Source organism: Choloepus didactylus, chromosome 16, assembly GCF_015220235.1.
Source record: "Choloepus didactylus isolate mChoDid1 chromosome 16, mChoDid1.pri, whole genome shotgun sequence".
Taxonomy (NCBI): Eukaryota; Metazoa; Chordata; class Mammalia; order Pilosa; family Megalonychidae; genus Choloepus; species Choloepus didactylus.
In genome coordinates this window covers 10,454,047-10,474,542 of record NC_051322.1, presented here as the reverse complement: position 1 = coordinate 10,474,542, position 20,496 = coordinate 10,454,047, and the positions used below count along the sequence as shown (strand labels likewise).

General features: G+C 37.5%; 1 protein-coding gene across 7 annotated transcripts in view; it reads right to left on the bottom strand.

Moving 5' to 3' along the window:
• Window positions 1-20,496, bottom strand: part of RTTN (rotatin) — a 214,614-nt gene that overhangs the window by 18,590 nt on the left and 175,528 nt on the right. For 6 of the 7 annotated variants that reach the window (XM_037805750.1, XM_037805751.1, XM_037805754.1 and 3 more), the window contains 6 exons: window positions 19,533-19,623; window positions 16,619-16,772; window positions 13,957-14,094; window positions 9,525-9,742; window positions 1,550-1,655; window positions 252-349 (listed from right to left, as the gene is read on the bottom strand). In XM_037805750.1, the coding sequence (XP_037661678.1) occupies window positions 252-349; window positions 1,550-1,655; window positions 9,525-9,742; window positions 13,957-14,094; window positions 16,619-16,772; window positions 19,533-19,623 (805 nt within the window). The remainder of the gene's footprint in view (window positions 1-251; window positions 350-1,549; window positions 1,656-9,524; window positions 9,743-13,956; window positions 14,095-16,618; window positions 16,773-19,532; window positions 19,624-20,496) is intronic. The other variant, XR_005212183.1, reaches the window with a different exon arrangement.

Sequence of the window (20,496 nt, the reverse complement as noted above, 5' to 3'; positions counted from 1 at the left end):
TTATTTTTACTGAGAGAGTAAAGAGTTGAGGGCGGTGGGGTGGGGTGGGGTGGGGTGGGGTGGTGGGGGTGTGGAGACAAACTGCAAACCTGCTAATGTAGAGATCTCATTATTTTATTTGATGTACTGTACCTTTCTTCTAAATCCTACACTCATTGCGATCAAATATCAGCATCACTTACTAGGGCACTGGAGAGATGGTCTCTACGTATATCCATCCCTTGCACCAGAATTTTAGGGTTCACAGTTACCTTTTTTTTCAGCGCTGCTTTCCCCGGCCTCAGAGACTCCAGGTTCAGTTGTGCATAAACATGCTTCATCTGCTCCATGCAGTTGTCTATCAGGTTAGCTGAAAGGCAAAAATCTACAACAGTCAAAAGAATATGCCGTTTTCCATGGGATTGTATAATATAGTGAACCCTGTCAGGGATGATGAATGTGCTCAATAGTTATAGAATAATGTTCTTCCATGAACTAGAACATACGTACATCACTATTACAAGGTGTTAACAGGGTGATATATGGGAAAATATACAGCTAATGCAAACAACAGACTATAGCTAATGGTAATATAATATTTTTTCACAAATGGTAGTAAAGGTTCCACACCAATGCTAAGTGTCAATAATAGGGGGTGTATAAAGGGTATGGGGTTTTTCCTTTTGGAGAAATGAGGATGTTCTAAAAGTGTAGTCATGAAAGTACAACTCTGTGATTATAGTGAAAGCCACTGATTGTACACTTTGGATGGATTATATGGTATGTGAATAAAACTTTTTTAAAAATAATTAGTAAAGATGGCAGTTGGCAAAAAAAAAAAAAAAAAAGAATATGCTGTTTTCACATGGTTATAACAACTAGACTTTCAAAAAGGCAGTATTTTATATTTCTGACCAACTTCTTTTTATTATTTTTACTGAGAAAGTAAAGAGTTGAGGGCGGTGGGGTGGGGTGGGGTGGGGTGGGGTGGGGTGGTGGGGGTGTGGAGACAGAAGAGAAACAATGCTAAAGCCTGCTTGTTCTCAAAAATTTCTAGTAAGCTACTCCCAACATCTAATTTACAGTTTGAAGCATGCATAATCTGTTTTAGTAAAGATCACTTGATCTTGTTATTATCATCTTTCAACTCTAAGATCTGCATTCCTCAATGTCCTGATGTGAAATTACAACACTCGAGGAAAGAAAAATGTACTTGAAAATATAAGATCATCTGATGCTTTGTTTTTACCTTCAAAACTATGTTTTTTTTCAGGTATGCGATATGTTCTCATGGCTATTAATACTTACCTATTAATGTGAACCTGAGTCATGTTACTTTTTTAAATTCTCTAGTATTTAGATATAGATTCTCTAGAGGAAGAATCATTACACAGGTATAATCCTTTTATTCTAAAAGTTACATGTTTGCTGTGTTTTGTATTAAGAAATGATTTTTTTCTGTGATACTAAGATTCGATCGAATTCTGCATCTTGAGTCCAAAGGAAATTAAAATCGTCGCGCAGCAACACGCACGCACTGACACAGGCCGCAGCCAAGCGCGGGGCTCACCTCTCAGCGCGCGCCTCTGCGCCCGCCGACTGACAGCCAGGAGCGACAGCAACGCATTCGCAGCAACCTTTTTCAGGGCATCCTTGGAGGATTTTCCTTCATAGGACTGCAAAGAATATAGAACAGATGGTCTTGTAGAAAAATTTAATCTGGAGCAAAACTGTTGTGAATAAAAGGTACTGCTAGGAGTTGCCTACTCAATGAACGTCACTGGAATTTGATAACTCGTTAAGACTGGAGAATGCCTGTGTGGCTAAGACCCTACAAGGAAGCAGAGCAAGCAAATGGCCAATAATCATTCTCAAGGTCTCATCATCGAAAGAGAAAACTCTTAGTATTAATCCAAATAGCAGAGGCTGCACTTAGGCACATTTGTAAAGGGGCTGTATATAGGTGTGTGTCGCTTATTAAGACAGGCCCCAGGAAACTGCTAAGCAGGGGGTGGGGAGTTGGGGGTGGCTTGGCTTCCTTCTGTCTTCTGTAGGGACATGCTGCCCTCCCTCCACTTCCACCTAACATGCCCCTGTACCATGGGAGGGGTGGGTCTTTCCAGCTTTCCCTCACATGACCCATCCTTTTTTTCCTTCAAAAAAATATCAATTTTCTAGACTCAAAGAAATGAAAAATCACTAGTGATTTTGAAAATGCTAATATTTTTATGTCTTTCCTCTCTACATTCAAATTTATGTTTTTAAATTTTTTTCATTATAAAAAATTTCAACACATACAAATGTAGAGAAAACAGCCTAACAAACCCCACACACTCTTTTCAAAAATTTTGTGCTGATGTATTTCAAAGAAAACACGAGATACCACAGAATGTCATACTTCGGTTTACATAACCACAAAGCCATTATCACACCTAACATATTTAGTAATAATTTATTGGTATAACTAACAAATAACCAACCCAAATTCATATTTTCCCTCTGTCTCAGAAATGTCTTTTCACCATTGGTTTACTGGAATCAAGACCCAGTGAAGTCCATACATCATATTTGCATGTTTTGTCTCCTAATCTAGAGCAGCCCCGTCCCCACCCAGGGACGTTATGATTGTGGTGGTGTCCTTCACATTAGTGAGCTGTTGAATACACTAGATCAGTTGTCCTACAGAAATCCCACACTCTGGGTCTGTCTGTTTGCTTCCTCATGGTGGCTTAGTTTTACCCTCTCTTCTATATATTTTCCATTAACATGCTTGATTAGATTCAGGTTCACCTTCTGGGGAAAGAGTCCTATGTGGACATATGGATAAATTTTTATTAAAGTTTCAAGGAGTTCATGAATCCCACCTTAAAACTCAAGACGTTCCTCATTTGCTTTATAAATATTATATATAATTCATAACTTTTCCTTCTAATCAGGAACCTGCTTTCAAAATGACCGAGTTTTATAATATCATTATTAAAATTAAACTTAAGTTATACAATTTTACATGAAATACAGCACAGCATGATTACATAGAGGCAACCTGGCTTTTATTACTGAGGGGCCTGCCCTTGGCAACATGGTCCTGGAGGAGGGACCGGCCCACTGGAGCACCCCCCGCTGTCAGGGCTGGCGATTCCATCTATAACAGCTGACTCAGGCTGCTGCCCCCAACCAGGCAGGCCCCTGTCTGGTCAACAGGTTGCATATTAAATATCCAGGCCCAGGATTCTTGCTAAAGATTATACTGAGTGTGAAAAAGGAGAAAAAAGAAAAGCAGGGAACTACTACAGGATGATGAATACGTTTGGAGTATAACCATTATCGTTACCTATGAAAATCCTAATTTGTCTATAAACTTAATCTTTACCATTAGTAGGAAAATTACTCTCCTATACACATCTTTATTGAACCTGCATGTACTAGTGATTTCAGAAAAATTAATTCAATCCCATTAGTATGCAGCAATGAGGGAAAAAAAAAGACATGAGACTTCTGAGGAAACAGCTGCGTGCACAAAAGTGTTTCATTCCCTCTCAAAATCCCATTAAAAGGACAGAAATGGATTTTACACACACACACACACACACACACACACACACACACACACACCAAAAGTTTGGAAACTAGAAAGCAGATGGATGAATGGCAAAATGTATCTGCAGGCTTGAAAATCCTGAATTCTAAGCAGTGAGTGGGGAGAGCTGAATGCCATCCCAGTTCATATCAATGAAGGTCCAAAAAGCTGAGGAAATTTAGAACCACGTACCCCTAGAAGTGAGGTGAAGGAGGACTTTTTTTAAAAAACTCTAAGAGGTTATATTCCCAGACACCTACACCTGACTGCTCCCTGCTCCAGCCAACTCACTGCAGCAGGTAAAATTCCTTTCTTTCTTTCTTTCATTGTGTATTTTCATGCACAAAATACAATTTCCACATACCACCCTATTATTAACAGCTTGCATTGGTGTGATACCTTTGTTCTAAGTGAGGGAAAAATATTGTAAGAATTATATTATTAACTATAGTCCATGACTTACATTAGGGTTCAATGTTTTTGTTGTAAAGTCCTATGGTGTTTTGTTTTTTCTTTAATTTTTATTCTATTAACATATATACAATCCACAATTTCCCCATCTAACCACATTCACAATATTGTGCTACCATCACAACTATCCATTACCAGAACGATCCCATCAACCCCAACAGAAATTTTGTACAATTTAAGCATTAACTCCCCATTCCCTACCCCCACTCAGCCCTTGGTAACTTATATTCTAGTTCCTGATTCTATGGATTTGCTTATTCTAATTATTTCTTATCCATGAAATCATGCAATATTTGTCCTTTTGTTTCTGGCTTTCTTCACTCAACATGATGTCTTCAAAGTTCATCCATGTTTTTGCATGTATCAGGACTTCATTTCTTTAATTGGCTGAATAATATTCCAGCGCATGTATATACCACATTTTATTTATCTATTCATTGGTTCATGGGCACTTGGGTTGCTTCCATCTTTTTGTCATTGTGAAAAATGCTGCTATGAACACTGGTGTGCAATTATTTGTTTGAGTCTCTGCTTTCAATTCTTTTGGGCATATATATAGAAGTGGGATTGCCGGGTCATATGGTAATTCTATACTTCCTGAGGAACTACCAAACTCTGTTCTAGAGGATGCACCATTTTACATTCCCACCAACAATGAATGAGTGTTCCTATTTCTCCACATCCTCTTCAACACTTATGTTCTACTTTTTTAATAGTAGCCATTCCAGTAAAATGGTATCTGTGCCAGTTTGATGTATTATGTCTCCCAAAACGCCATTATCTTTGATGCAATCTCGTGTTGGCAGACTTATTAGTGTTGATTAGATTTTGGAATCCTTTGGGTGTTTTCATGGAGATGTGATTCAATCAGCTGTGGACAAGACCTTTGGTTGGATAATTTCCATGGAGGTGGTGCCCCACCCATTCAGGGTGGGTCTGAATTAAATCACTGGAGCACTAAATAAGCTCAGACAGAAGGAGCAAGCTTGCTACAGCAAGAGGGACACTTTGAAGAATGCACAGGAGCTGAGAGAGGAGCTTCAACTTACAGAGACATTTTGGAGACGGCCTGTGAAAGCAGACTTTTGCTCCGGAGAAGCTAAAAGAGGACAAATGTCCCAAGAGCAACTAAGAGTGACATTTTTGAGGAGATGAAGCCTAGAGAGGAACATCCTGGGAGAAAGCCATCTTGAAACTAGATCTTGGAGTAGACGCCAGTCACATGCCTTCCCAGCTAACAGAGGTTTTCTGGACGCCATTGGCCATCCTCCAGTGAAGGTACCCAATTATTGATGCGTTACCTTGGACACTTTATGGCCTTAAGACTGTAACTGTAACCAAATAAACCCCCTTTTATAAAAGCCAATCCATTTCTGGTGTTTTGCATTCTGGCAGCATTAGCAAACTAGAACAGTATTTTTTAGTTTTGATTTGCATTTCCCTAATAGACAATAACGTTGAACATCTTTTCATATGTTTTTTGGCCATCTGTATATCTTCTTTGGAGAAATGTCTATCCAAATCTTGCCCATATTTTAATTGGGCTGTTTGCCTTTTTTATTGTTGAGTTGTAGGATATCTTTATATATTCTGGATATTAAACCCTCATCAGATATGATAAAGTCCTTTAAGGCACAAAAGTTTCTAATTTTGATGAGGTCCTATTTATTTTTTCCTTTTGTTGCTTGTGCTTTGGGTGTAAAGTCTAAGAAAGCTTTGCCTACCACAAGATCCTGAAGATGTTTCCCTATGTTTTATTCCAGGAGTTTTATAGTTACGGCTCTTATATGAGGTCTTTGAGTTGATTTTTATATATGGTGTGAGGTAAGGGTCCATTTCTGCATATGGACATTGCTTTCCCAGCACCATTTGTTGAAAAGACTATTATTTTTTTTATTTGTTGAAAAGACTCATTGCTTTTCTCTTGCAGCTTTCAGAACTCCCTCCTTATCTGTGGCATAGGATAATCTGATATGTGCCTGGGTATGGTTCTCTTTGTGTTATCCAGTTTGGAGCTCACTGGCCTTCTTGAATGTGCATATTTGTGTAAACTCTGGGATTTGGACCCTGAGCTGTCTATTTCTTAAGTTTGTACCCAGCTAGTGATATGACAGAGACTTTCTTAAATGGCAGGAGCTACAAACAAACAAACCAAAGCAAAAAGCACTTTTCACTGTCTTTGCAAATTGGCTTTGCTTTGGCTGGTAGTCTCCTTGAGAGCTTAATCCTTCTCTCAACATAAGCCCAAGGTAAAAGTGAAAGTGCAGGTTCTTTCTGTCTTATCTGAGCCTGCATGGAGCCAGGAAGCCTGCTTCTTTTTCTGGACCTGTGTTTGCCCTTTCTACTACCTTTGAAATTGACTTTCACCCACTCCTGGGTGCTCTCTTGAGTGACTTAATGCAGATAGTCCTTTGTTCCAGGTCACTTCAATTAATTGTTTCTAACATTGTCCCAGCTACCTGTAAGAGACTTCTCTGCTCTCAGGACAAACCCTGGGAGAGTGTGCTTGAAATGAGTTCCAGGCAAGTTCTTCCCCTGAATAGACTGGTACTGACACACATGCACTGCAATATGTGCAAAGGGGCCACTCTGCTCCCTTGGGAACAGGGCCAGAGACCTACAACAGGAGTGCAAGCTGGCTCTGCCTCGTGCTACGGAGGGTGTGGGAGAGGAGCCAGCAAGGGTGCCAGGAGCTTCTTCTATGGCTTTTCAAGCTGATTTAGCAATTGCCCAGTAAATGCAGCCCTTTAACTGTTTTCTGTAGTTTCGAGGAAGGTTTTTATCTTTAGATTCCTCTGTAGCCTTTGCCCAAGAAAGGTTGAAACAATGGCCACCATCAGAGCCAGCCGTAGCAATCTGGTGTAGCTAATCAAAAGCAGGGATCAGCATCAGACTACTTACCCCCAAGTTGGGAGCACTAGTCTTTATGTCGCACCCTGGCACTAGCAAACTCTGTTAGAACCAGAGCTCCTGTCCCTACTGCTTTCTGTCACAAGATGGGGGGAAGGCGTATAGTAGCTGCTGCAGGGAGCTTGGGACTCAGAGGTCTTCATCACAATTTACCATCCTCTTCCTCCTGCTCCTCCCATGGATGCTGCATAGTGTTTCCCTAGACTCCATAGTTTCAAAATAGTTGATTTAGACAATTCCTGCCAGTTCAACAGTGGTTTTGATGGAAGGACTGGTTCCTGGGGCTTCCTATTCTGCTATATTCCCATAATCCTCCTCCCTTTCTTCACTTTCTTTGTCTCACACTTTGCCTTTGCCCTTGTAACAAGAGCCTTATAACCACACTCTACTGTTTATATGACACGAGGAGTATGACTTATTAAGATACATGGTTCAAATAATTTGGTTAACGTATACATATCCACATAGAATACATTATATCTTTTGTAATTTGTAAGAAATGGAGAGGAAAATTAAGCTAGTCATTAGAGAAATCATTGAGATACTCTGGGGCTCTAGAATAAGTAATTTTCTTTGGCCAAGAAAGTAACACCAAAAAGATTATAAACAGTAACTTTTATTATGAACAATTAGGGGAAAGTAAGGGCAAAGTGAATTTAGCAAATTCCTCTGGCACAGGGTTTTTCATAAGTACACTATTATAATATGGCTCATTGTTCCTACATGGACTCATATTTATCATGGGTCTAATCATGTTTCCTGGAAACATAGCACAACTAACGAGCAAGAGAAAATAATGCTAGGAAATAAAACAGAATGCTTCCATTTCCCCAGGTCCAGGAGGACTGGCTGCAGGATGACAAGTCATCCACGAGGAGTAAGACTTAATGACCAGTTTTCCCTTCCCAGAGACTTTGGGCTTTTTGGCCGAGGAAGGGGAGGAAAGAGGGCAGGGACTCTGAGATAAAAGGATGTAGGGCTCAAAAGGTCATTTAAATTTCCCAGAGGCAAATAAGAGCGAAGGCCCTTTCCCTAGGAGAAAAGTACCCTGTCCAAGCCAAAGTAAGAAAATTAATGATTAGATTGGCTCAAGGCAGGGGTGGGGAGTAGAAGGAGGAAGGACTTTTGAAATGGTGTGAATTTGAGTTTTCCTGTTTATATTCTTCAAAAGTGCAAAATCAGACTCAGTTAATCACTGGTGCGGAAAGCCTGTTGTTCTGATGGGAAATAAGATGGACAGTGTCCAGTTGCTTTTTTTTTTTTTTAACTGAAAAAAGGTAAGAAGAATGGGAGTGAGGTAGTAGCCACAGGGAAGCTGTGGCTTACCAAGAACAGGCAAGTTCCAGAAGAATACTTTGAGCACTTACATTTTTTTTCCCCTAGAGATCCAGGCTTCTGAAAGAGCTGCTGGAGACAGATGAGAAAATGTCAGGGGGCTGACTAACAGAAAATACGTCTACTATAACTAGAAAGAGTTCTCTGTCTGAAGGCTCCAGGTCAGGCTCTGAAGGCTATGGTAGTGAACTGGGCAATGGAGACAAAAGAGCCCCCTTCCACCTCCAACAGGAGTGTCTAGCTGGACCAGGGGCTGCCCTCTCTTCTCTTTCTACAGGATCACTCTGCATTCCAGTACAATCAAGGGTGGTTCTCCAAATGCTTGGGTAGTCACACAGGACATCTGCATAAAGGTGACTCTCCCAGCAGAAAAGGAGAAAACAATCCCCAGATTCTAAGCAGCAAAGGGGACTGTAAAAAATGAGCAGACAAGGACAACCCTGTCTTTGTGTGGATGGCTGATTCGGAAGCTAAGGCAAATTCTTCAGTGCACAATTCTACTATTTTTCCATTTTTTCAGTGAGAATACAAAAAACAACAAAAACAACATATGAATATTTGAAAAGAGGATTCTTAATTTCGAAAAATCTAGTAATTTCCTATTTGTAAAAATATTTGAGCAACTTGCTTTTAAGAATTAGATTCCTTTTTTATTGATAATCTACTTATAAAATAAAACTTGAGTGATTTTAGAATGCTTTTTGATGAACAAAATCCTTGGTTAATATTTTGGGATTGTAAAAAAATAAGTTTTAAGAAAAAATATATAGCTTGGCTTGGAAAGGGGGCATTTTCCCATAAATGTGTCACGCAAGTTCACACATCTCTAGATACATAAGAACCCACAAAAACGTGGTCCATTTACAGAAATCAAATGTCAATTTGGTGAATATATTTTCAGAGATGTAGCCATATCTTCCAAATAGGAATACATTTTTAATTATATCTGAATTCATGAAACATACTCACTTTGGTCATGATATGGCACTGTTTTAATAAACTTCTAGATTTGGACAATATTTCATTTGGAACCTTTACATCATATTCATTAAAGAAACTGGTCAACATCAGAAGGGTAAGACTGGAGAGGAGATGGTTAATTTAACTTTATATATTTTTGCATAATTTCAGTGGCCATAAGCATTAATTACTTTTTGATTCAAATAATTGAAAAACCTTTTACAAGACCAGGGCTGAAAGTCAATTCACTTAAACACTACACAAAGTTTTTAAAAAAATCAAGAAATCATACCTGAAGAATTCCTTCATTAAGTTGTTCTACAGATTTCTGATTTTCCTCACTTTTATCAAGAAGCAAAGCCATTGTTGGACTGTGGCATATATTTGGTTTGTCCTTATCCTGGAGATGTCTTTTTGCTTCTTCAGTCAAGAGAACAGAAAGGAATTGCAGGCTGGCAGTATATAAGGTAGGACACGTGATAGATAATCCCACACATTTGCAGAATGTATCTAAAAGAGAATTTCAGATGTGAATGTTTTAGGAGTTCTTTAAAATTAAACACAGAAGTGACTTAGGTTGATTTGCATCATTAAAATTATAGCTTTTTATTTCTAATGAAGTAAAACTATCAATAGTTCATGTATCCCAAAAAAACCTCCAGTATTTAAAAATAATACAGTTAATATTAAGACAATATACTGAATCACAGAACTAATGTAATTTTCATTTAGTTTGGGTTCTTTTTTATATTAATATTTGCTAAGAGCCAAATGAGAGGAATATCTATAGATGTGTATTGGTCCTCTGGGGTCTGCTGGGATCTACAAAGTCTCTGGAATTTTTAACGTTTTAATTTTGATTACATTGCTAAACTTAAAAAAAAGTTAACGTAGCTATACTCTGGGGACTGTTTAGATTACCACGTTATAAGTGGTAACTGGATTTCTGTTTTCAAACAAGTTGATGCCAATGAGCACTTAAAAGCTAGACTTAGCATGCAGTGTGGATATGAGGTTGGAGCAAAGGTTTCATATTAGTTCAAATAAAGAACAAGAGTGGTTATGAATTGATTCGCAAACATGTAACACAGGTGGAAAGAATAGGCAAGTCAAACTCAAAAGAATCTATACTGAATCAGTCATAACTAATTTCCAGTTGTGGGTAATGCTTTAGTTTAATCAAAATAACCTTTGTTGCTTATGTGATCATTGGTTTTAAAATTTTGCCACATTTTATATTTAAATTATCTTGGGTTTATACTTGCATAGGGTTATGATTGTAAGAAAATCTACCTAGGTTTATTCTTATACAAATTAACCTAAAAAAAGTAATTTAGTCAGCAGTAGGTGTTCATGAGAATTATGTTCATGTAAGTGAAGTCCAAATATGAGTCAAATTCTAGAGAAGACTGTTACAGATAACATAAGTTATAGTGATCATAAGATGTTACACAGGCATATGGGATGGGCAAAGATTAAAAAAATAACACGATGGCAAGGAAGAGCAAACATCATTTTTATGAATTATGTTTCCACTAATATTACTATTATCAAAGCTGTTTATGTAATAAGTTATTGTTGATTAGCATCATTATTATACAAAACTGTGTTTGTATCTTATAGGGAGGTTTTGAATTCAATGTGTCTTTATTTTATCATTAGAGAAATCATGTCTGCAAAGAGCCAGATAGTAAATATTTTAAGTGTGGTGGACCATACACTTTGTCATAACCATTCAATTCTACTTTTGTAAACAAAAGCAGCCCTATTCCAATAAAACTTTACTTACCAAAGCAGGCAGCGGGCCAGATTAGGCCAGCTGGCTTAAGTGTCCCGTGAAAGTAGCATCTTGCCCTTTATTATTGGTGATTCAGGTGGTAAACTTTTTCCTTCTCCCATGGATGCGAGAAGAAATCTCAATCTCAATTGCAGTCTCCCTCTCTCTCTCTCAATGTCAATCTCTTTCCATTTCTTTCTCTTTTAACAAAGCAATGACCAACATACACAGCCTGGCCCCTTACGGTAAACTCTGGACTCCCACATCCAAATAGTTAACAATTCTATTTCTTGTTGAATGTGTATTTCTACCTAAATCTTCCTTCAAAACTACTACTCTGGTTAAAAATGCTCTCACACACCTGTGTTTATGGAAGGACTAGCTGATAAAATGTGAAAAAATTCTGCCACTGAATTAGTGGATAATTTGGAAACTTAAAAGACAATTTTGAACATACTATAAGGGTTATTAAAAAAAAGGTTAGATACATGTTATAGTTACAAACATTAAAAAAAAAAAAAGGCTATTTGATGCAAATCAAGACCACAATGAGATACCATCTCACACCAATTAGAATGGCTGCCATTAAACAAACAGGAAACTACAAATGCTGGATAGGATGTAGAGAAATTGGAACTCTTATCCATTCTTGGTGGGACTATATAATGGTTCAGCAACTCTGGAAGTCAGTCTGGCACTTCCTTAGAAAACTAGATACAGAGTTACCCTTCAATCCAGTGATTGCACTTCTTGGTATATACCCAGAAGATCTGAAAGCAGTGACACGAACAGGTTATCTGTACGCCAATTTTCATAGCAGCATTATTCACAATTGCCAAGAGATGGAAACAACCCAAATGTCCTTCAACAGATGAGTGGATAAACAAAATGTGGCACATACACAGGATGGAATACTACGCGGCTGTAAGAAGGCATGATATCGTGAAACATATGACAACATGGATGAACCTTGAAAACATAATGCTGAGCGAAATAAGCCAAGCACAAAAGAGAAATATTATATGCTACCACTAATGTGAACACTGAAAAATGTAAAACAAATGGTTTATAATGTAGAATGTAGGGGACTAATGATAGAGAGCAATTAAGGAAGGGGGAATGATAACCCAATAAGAACTGATAAGCTATCGTGAGTAAATTTAATGTTTTGGAAATGCCCAGGAATGACTATGGTCTGTTAATTTCTGATGGGTATAGTAGGAACAAATTCACAGAAATGTTGCTATATTAGGTTATTTTCTTGGGGTAGAGAAGGAACATGCTGGAAGTAAAGTAGTTATCTTAGGTTAGTTGTCTTTTTCTTACTCCCTTGTTATGGTTTGTTTGAAATTTTTTTTTATTTTATGTTTTTTTTAAATTTTTTTTTATATAGTTGATTTAAAAAAAAGAGTTATTTAAAAAAAAAAAAAACAAGGAAAAAAATATGCAGAGCCCCCTTGAGGAGCTGGTGGAGAATGCAGGGGTATTGGGCTTCCCCACCTCGATGGTTGCTGATGTGCTCACAGGCATAGGGACTGGTGGTTTGATGGGTTAAGCCCTCTACCACAGGACTTGCCCTTAGGAAGACTGTTGCTGCAAAGGAGAGGCTAGGCCTGCCCATAATTGTGCCTAAGAGCCTCCTCCCGAATGCCTCTCTGTTGCTCAGATGTGGCCCTCTCTCTCTGGCTAAGCCAACTTGGCAGTTGAAATCACCGCCCTCCCCTCTACGTGGGATCAGACACCCAGGGGAGTGAATCTCCCTGGCAACATGGAATATGACTCCCGAGGAAGAATCCAGACCTGGCATTGTGGGATGGAGAATATCTTCTTGACCAAAAGGGGGATGTGAAAGGAAATGAAATAAGCTTCAGTGGCAGAGATATTCCAAAAAGAAGCCAAGAGGTCACTACACACAATATAGACAACCCTTTTTAGATTCCAGTGAATTGGAGTAGCTAGCAGTAAATACCTGGAACTATCAAACTACAACCCAGAACCCATGAATCTTGAAGATGATTGTATAAAAATGTAGCTTATGAGGGGTGGCAATGTGATTGGGAAAGCCATAAGGACCACACTCTACTTTGTCTAGTTTATGGATGGATGAGTAGAAAAATGGGAGAAGGAAACAAACAAACAAACAAACAAACAAAGGCACCCAGTGTTCTTTTTTAGTGTAATTGCTCTTTTTCACTTTAATTTTTATTCTTGTTATTTTTGTGTATGTGGTAATGAAGGTGTCAGGGATTGATTTTGGTGATGAATGCACAGCTATGTGGTGGTACTGTGAACAATTGAATGTACGCTTTGTTTTGTATGACTGCATGGTATGTGAATATATCTCAATAAAATGAATTTAAGAAAAGGCTCTTTGCTATGCTAAAATTTAGAATGAAGGAGACTTGCTGAGAAATTAAATACAGCAGTTATTTTTTTAAATAGTGTTAATTTTAGTAGGCAACTTTTATATGGAAAGCACCTTATAAAAAATGATTAGTTACACTATTTACTAATTAAAAATAATTACCCACTTGGCATTTCTGTGCTAAAAGAAAATCCTGGTGTTTTGAGACAAGACAATATTTTATCACAACTTTCTATGTTATCAGCTGTGCATTTTTATACGCATATTTACCCATATAAAGCACAAGTGTTAAATAGAAAGGGACACATCTATACCAACACAAGAAAATCTCTCTCATCGTTTTATAATCATGTCATATGTATCTTAGCAAAACCAGACTTCTCTTATTTGTCTTTATGGTTTCTTGAAATGTGCTTCAATTTTTCAAGAATGCATTCTGGTCCCACTCCATGAACACTTTATATTTTTCAAAGCCAGAACTCTGGTTTCTCTTTCACATGCCATGCCATCTAATTGTGAACAACAATTACCTTAACTTTCATTAGCATAAAGACCGTGAGCACCATGAGACCACCTTCTTACCAGTAAGTGCCGCCCAGTGCTTGGCCAGAGCTGTGGTAACAGATAGGAGAGAGACGACACCAGCTTTCCTCAGTAGTGTGGCCAGGAGGTTAAATAAATGTGTCCATGTGTGATAAAAAGCTGATACTACCTCCATGTCTACAAAAGTAATCCAAGTGTTTCAAGTAATTAACATACAGAAGGAGAAAGAACCCTTTAAAATACTAAACTCACCACAGACACTTCAATATATTTAAAATAAAAGATATGTACCTGTAAAAGGAAGACAAAGGTAATTTAGCAAGATTCCAAATTTATTTCAATTAACTTCTCTCATCCATTGTTTCTTAAAAGTATCCCCCATCTACCCTCCTACACACAAAGACACATTCGTAATCCCTACTCTTATTAAAGAGTATTCAGCATCAGGAAGTGTAACAAATTGAATATTAAACCATGGCCTCAGAAGTACATATTTGGCAGATTATAAAAACATGTCATTGTATGTGCTACTTCCATAAAAGTCAAGTTTCTCTTGTTTTTTTATTTTTGTAAAATCTCTTCTAGCAGCTCTATGCAAGAGGGAAATGTGCCAAGCTAAAGGCAAAAAAGAAGGAAGAATTTCTCTGAAAAATTGAGAAGAATATTACTCCACAAAGAAAACCATGATATAAAAAAAGATTCTGCAGCTTTGCCTGTGGCCAAGAAAGTAGCACTTAACCGTCTGAGCTAAGAACATATTTTCCTTCCTCTCTATCTGGGTAAATGGAAGCTGAGAACAGTGGCCACTTTAGGACTTGCTGTCCACTCTGGCCAGGCCATCAACAATATCTGCCTTCTTTTTCCATACTCCATTCCGAAGTAAACTGAGGCCTTCCATGGAGGTGTTCTTCACACTCATGAGACATTTGGAAATAGCAACTTACAGAGAATTTGGATTATAGCAATTCCTGGTTCTCATCAGTGTCTCTCCAGCTTTTTCTCATTATCAGCTCTCTAAGGGACATATTTTTCCTACTCACCATCCCCAAGAACTTTTAATTCCACAGATATACCATATATCTGTTTATGTACTGTGTGTATAGCTATGCTTAAATGTAAAAAGAATAAGTATAAAGCTTACTTTTTATCCACTATAGGCTTAAGAATGGCTAAATAAAATATTTAAGTTGAAAGCTAAATTAAAAATTTAAACACTATTAACATTTAACTTTATAGCTGTATTTCCTGAATGACTTTTAATGCAATTTATTCATTTATGTAAATTATAACATATCAAATAACATAGGCAAGTAGCAATTTATATAACTACATAATAATAGCAATTTAACTTTATTCAAAACTTTTCCAGCAAAAGTAAAATAATTTAAAAAATAAATTTCTTAAAAATTACTTTTACTGAACTTAACTTTTGCTAGCTATGAGAACATAACTTTAAACGTAACCATCTGCTATATATTCATTCAGATACTGTTGACATTTTTTCTTTTCAGCACTTGACATAATTGATGATGGGCTAAATAACTTTCATAGAATTAAACAATAAATATATACTACTTTGTTTACTTATCCAAAGCCCAAGGCACAAACAAAAGCAAGAGGATCAACAGACAACATCCACAAGGCAGCCAGTGGAGCCAACAGGCCTGTGCGGCCTCCTCTGATAAATGCCTGGGAACAAGCTGTCAATCTAAAGTCCTCCCATCACAGCCATCCCTTCACCATAGTTCTGTAGTACGGATCTTGCATATATTTTGTATTATCTTCCACAAACACAGTATCTATGCTGCTAGAATGATACTCCAGAAAACCCAACAAGAGAAATTATATACTAAGGAATATGATTTTATTAGGTAGGGTTGAGCTTTGGAGGGCCAAAACCATCATAATATCTAAAAAAAAATTTATCATCCTTCTCCTCACCCCCAAGAATCAATTTTTTTTTCCCTTGGGAAAATGGTAACAGCCTTCTTGAGAGTGCCTGGTTTAGTTAGGACATCATGGCCATTGGTGGAATTTCCAAGTTAGGAAGGACTACTCCTCTAGCACTGGAATCATTTTAACACCAAGGAGACCCAGAGAACTGGCTTGCTAGGTATCACAAACCACTTCACATATCCAACCTAAAACCAAGCAAATCCATCAACTTCAAAAGGACTACATAAGAATGAACTGGAAGACAAAGAAAATTACCAGTTACTTTATTATAAACTAGTTTAAGCAATTACCATATTTGATTTTGATAAAGATTTTATATTTTAAAAAATTTTCTCTACTACTATGCATAACATTCAACTTTTCATCACAGTATATTTATCAGTAATTTAGGACCTTAGGAAATTTTTGATATTATATGCTGCATGTTATTCTGAATGATTTATTGGTAGGTTATTTGGTCTTAGCCATAGTTTGTACAAATAACTATTATCTCAAACTCACTGTACTTTCTAAAATTACATAAACAATTTTGACTTCATTTAAATTGACAGAACTGAGATTTGTCCTTTACTGTACTGCAGAGTTGCCTCAAATGATCTTCAAACTATAAAACACATTAAAAGACTTCCAAAATACCAGCAAAGAACAAACCAAACATAATTTTGAAGTGAATATCTGGTGCAGAGTAAGACTCTTTGCCTCAATATTATTCATTCTCATCCTAAACTAAAAAAATAAAGCTTACCTCCTATGTCTTTTGTGCATATGGCAAGAACTCGGACAATGTTCATGAGCAGAGGTTTCAGGAGCTCGTCCTGAATCACAAGGTCAGGATCTGCCAACAAACATGACTGCAGAAACCTGGACAAAGAGGACAAGTATTCTAGGAGAAAGGAAACCTATTTAAAAAAAAAAAAAAAGGAGATAAAGCAAAACAAATCATATCATATGAAAAGCCCATTTCAGTGATAAAGTATTTTACTTTTCTAAGACATTAAAATAAACCATTTCTGTGAAAGCTAATAAAATATTATACTTTTTAAATGATCTTTTAAAATTAATACAAAGCAGACAAAGCATTATATTTTTCATATTATAAGCATGTCACTCAGGACCAGAGTAACAATGTCAACTGTAATGACACCAAACAAAGCCATATTTTCAAAGTCAAATTTTGAATTACATTTAGAGGGAAAAAGCCTTTATATTATCAAGTAGCTAAACTGTGGAATGAGTATTCCAGAAGAAGCAGAAAAGGGCATTCTAAAGCCATGAGGTCTACAATTTTGTAATGAATGATTATAATTCTTCAAAATGGACAAGGGCGGGGTGGGGGGGGAGCTAGCCTAATAGCCCAACTAGTGCTATAAATAAAAAGTAAATATGTTCTGTCTTTTGCCCTTAACTATCCTTCAGCATAAAAATACCATTCTTAATTGTAAAAGAAAAGATTAACTTTTCCCCAATATTACCAACAAAATCATATCTCTGAAATGCTGCTTGATACTAATATTATAATAAGTATTTAACTGGCAAAGTACTTAAATAATTCTGTGGCTATGCAATAATTAAAAAAGAAGTTTAGATGGCTTATTTTGTCACCATCCTCAAGCAATGAAAGAGTACATATATTCAACGTTATACAGATACTCTCTCTCTTTCTATATGTAAACACACACACACACACACACAAACACACACACCTTATTTTGATGCTCTCTTACAGAAGAATCAGGGACTGTTCTACATTTATTTGTAGAGGAGTATGAGCCTCTAAAGAAATGGTCTCACACTATTTCAAAAGAGTTCTTTTGTCCTACTTCTGATGAGTATAACCTCCCTTTATCTAATCAGCCAAATTATCTTCTAAACAAGTATAAGTGCCTCTACACTTCTCCTATTGGGTAAGATGCAACCATTTTGTGTAATTTCATTTCCTTATTGCCATGAAGTCTTTTGTGATTCCTTTTTCCAAGAAACAACCTACCAACCAACAGACCCCAGGATGGGGCACACTTGTCCCAGTAACCCGCGTGGACAGTAACCCACGTGCTCTGCCCCAGACACCCCATGACCTCGCTGGGTCTCTACTCACTGTTGCTTTCATAAGGCCTTTTCTGACCACCTTATCTAAGAGGAACCTCTCCCCCTGCTGATACACCCTTTTACCCATCCTCATTTATTTTTCCATACTATTTGCACCCTCTGATAAAACACTTTCCATTTCAGTTCCTTGTCTGTCTGTCTCCTGCACCCAGGGCCTGGACCCCGTGTGGGCAGGGCCCTTCATCTACTCTGCTCAATGATACATCACCAGCAGCTAGAACAGGAACTGCCAGAGCTGATGCTCAAAAACTTTTCTGGAATGAATGAATAAGCAGGTGATTTGAATGAATGAATGATCTTGTGAAACTGCAAAGAGCCAAGAGGCACTTTACCTACACAAAGCCACACAGCACAGTGGTTAAGCATGAGGGCTCAGGAACCAATCTGCTTGGGATGGAATCTGGCTCTGCAATTACTGTGTGAACAACTTTGGACAAGTTACTCACCTCCTGGGGCCTTGGTAATTTCCCTTATAAAATGAGGGCACTAACAATACTTCATAGGATTGTTGTGAGGATTACATAAATTAATACAAGCCAGCACCCAGTAAGTATTGGCAACGGTGATTATTCCTTCATTTCACAAGTATCAACTGAGTGCTGTGAGGCCCAGACGTGGTTCCAGACACTCAGAAGCAATGGCCTACAGACACTGGCAAGCTTCTGTCTCTGCAGGCATACTGTACCCCTCTGACCCCCTCCCCTCCAGAGTCTGCTCCAGCCACGTCAGCCTCCTTGCCAGTTCTTGGATAGGTCACACACACCCGATCTCAGGGCCCTCACGTGGCCCCATAAAAAGGTAGAAGATGTATTATTCAAATAAACACAGTCACAAATGAAAACACAAATGAAAATGGAGCAGCATGTCGAGGATGATGTGCACAGTGTCACCAAACCTTTTAACAAAGGGTCTGATCTATTCAGGAAGCTCAAGGATGTCTTCTCAAAGCAAGAGATCCTGACTAGACTACCCTTAATTCACCACCTCAAACCAATCTTGTAGGCCTGCTTAAAGGGCCCTTTGTGAGGGCAATATCTACCCATAAGCACACTTGAACATATACACTCTAGCCATACACAAGAACTTAAAAATACGAAATATCTGTGAAGGATCAAAAATAAATTTATTCTCATTAGATTGGGTTTTGAAAATACACATAACCTAGCCACTAATTTTCAACACATTTAACTTCAGTGAACATAACAGACACAGCAGAGAGGCTAAAATGCCAGGAGGGGAGGATGGGCAGTGGCAATTCCCCCTTTCTTTCAGGTGCCCAGAGATATCCAGGCACTTGGTTAAACATTATAGCTGCTAATGATGGAGTCAGGAATAGAACATGGGTCTTCAAACTCTACTCTTCTTTTCTACGGTCCAAAGATATTGCATATTAAAATTTTAAGTAACCTATTTTAAATAACCTCACATGCCATGTGTATTCTGAGAGATTTTCATTTCCCTCCTATGCTTAATATCTTCTCAGCAGAATATATTTTTTGGCATATATACAAATATGGAGACAGAATGCTGACAGGCTGACCTGAGACACTTACCTGAGCTCGGATGTGCTCAATGGGAGATAAAGAAGGCAACGGGGTCTTGAGTTCGTGGGTGCACTTCTCTATGAGGGTCGCATCTACTGTACTGTTAAGGACAAAAAAACAAAACCTTTCAGACAATTATTGTTGGCTTATTAAGGATTAATAAGTAAAAAATTGAAGTTGGAAGCCAACCTAGAGTCGCATTCAAGAGAGAGAATTTTTATAAATAAAGAAAATAAATGTTTATAAAAAGGGTATTCCACAATATATATCTAAACAGGAAAAGATTTTATTAGATAAATGGGAGAAGCAAAGGATTTTGAAGAAACGAGTATCTGATGAAATCTTATTTAAAGCAGAATAAAATATAATACAGCCCATTCAGAAGGAAAGCAAACAAGTAAAATTTTGGTGGTTACTCTCCTATTCAAAACAGGAAAGAAACTGGCCAGGAAATAAGTTCCAATTTAGAAAGCTAAAAAAAAAAAAAAAAAAAAAAAGAGAGAGAGAGAGAGAGAGAAATAAAAATAAACGAACAGGAAAATACTTTGTAAGTCACAAATAAAAAATTGGTATGCTACTAATGAAAAACGTTAATAATAGGGAAATCTTTGTGTGTGAGTAGGAGGTACGCGGGTACTCGGTACTTCCTGCATGACTTTTCTGTAAATCTACAACTGCTCTAACAAAAAAAATATTTCTTTAATCGGTATGGAAGTATGATAAGCCTTTGCCATAAAAGACCTTTTCATACCTCTATGACCTAAATACCACAAGATTCTTAGCTGACTCCTAGGAAGCAAGAATATTCCTAAAGCTTCTTTTTTGGTCATTTTAGTCATTCTGGAGGCAGGAAATATTCAAGAAGGAAAATCAATCAACTAGCAGTTTTATTTTCCAACTCTTATAGACATGATTGCAGAAAAGAAGACAACAAATACATTTAAAAAGGAGAACAAACAATTCATTGCATATT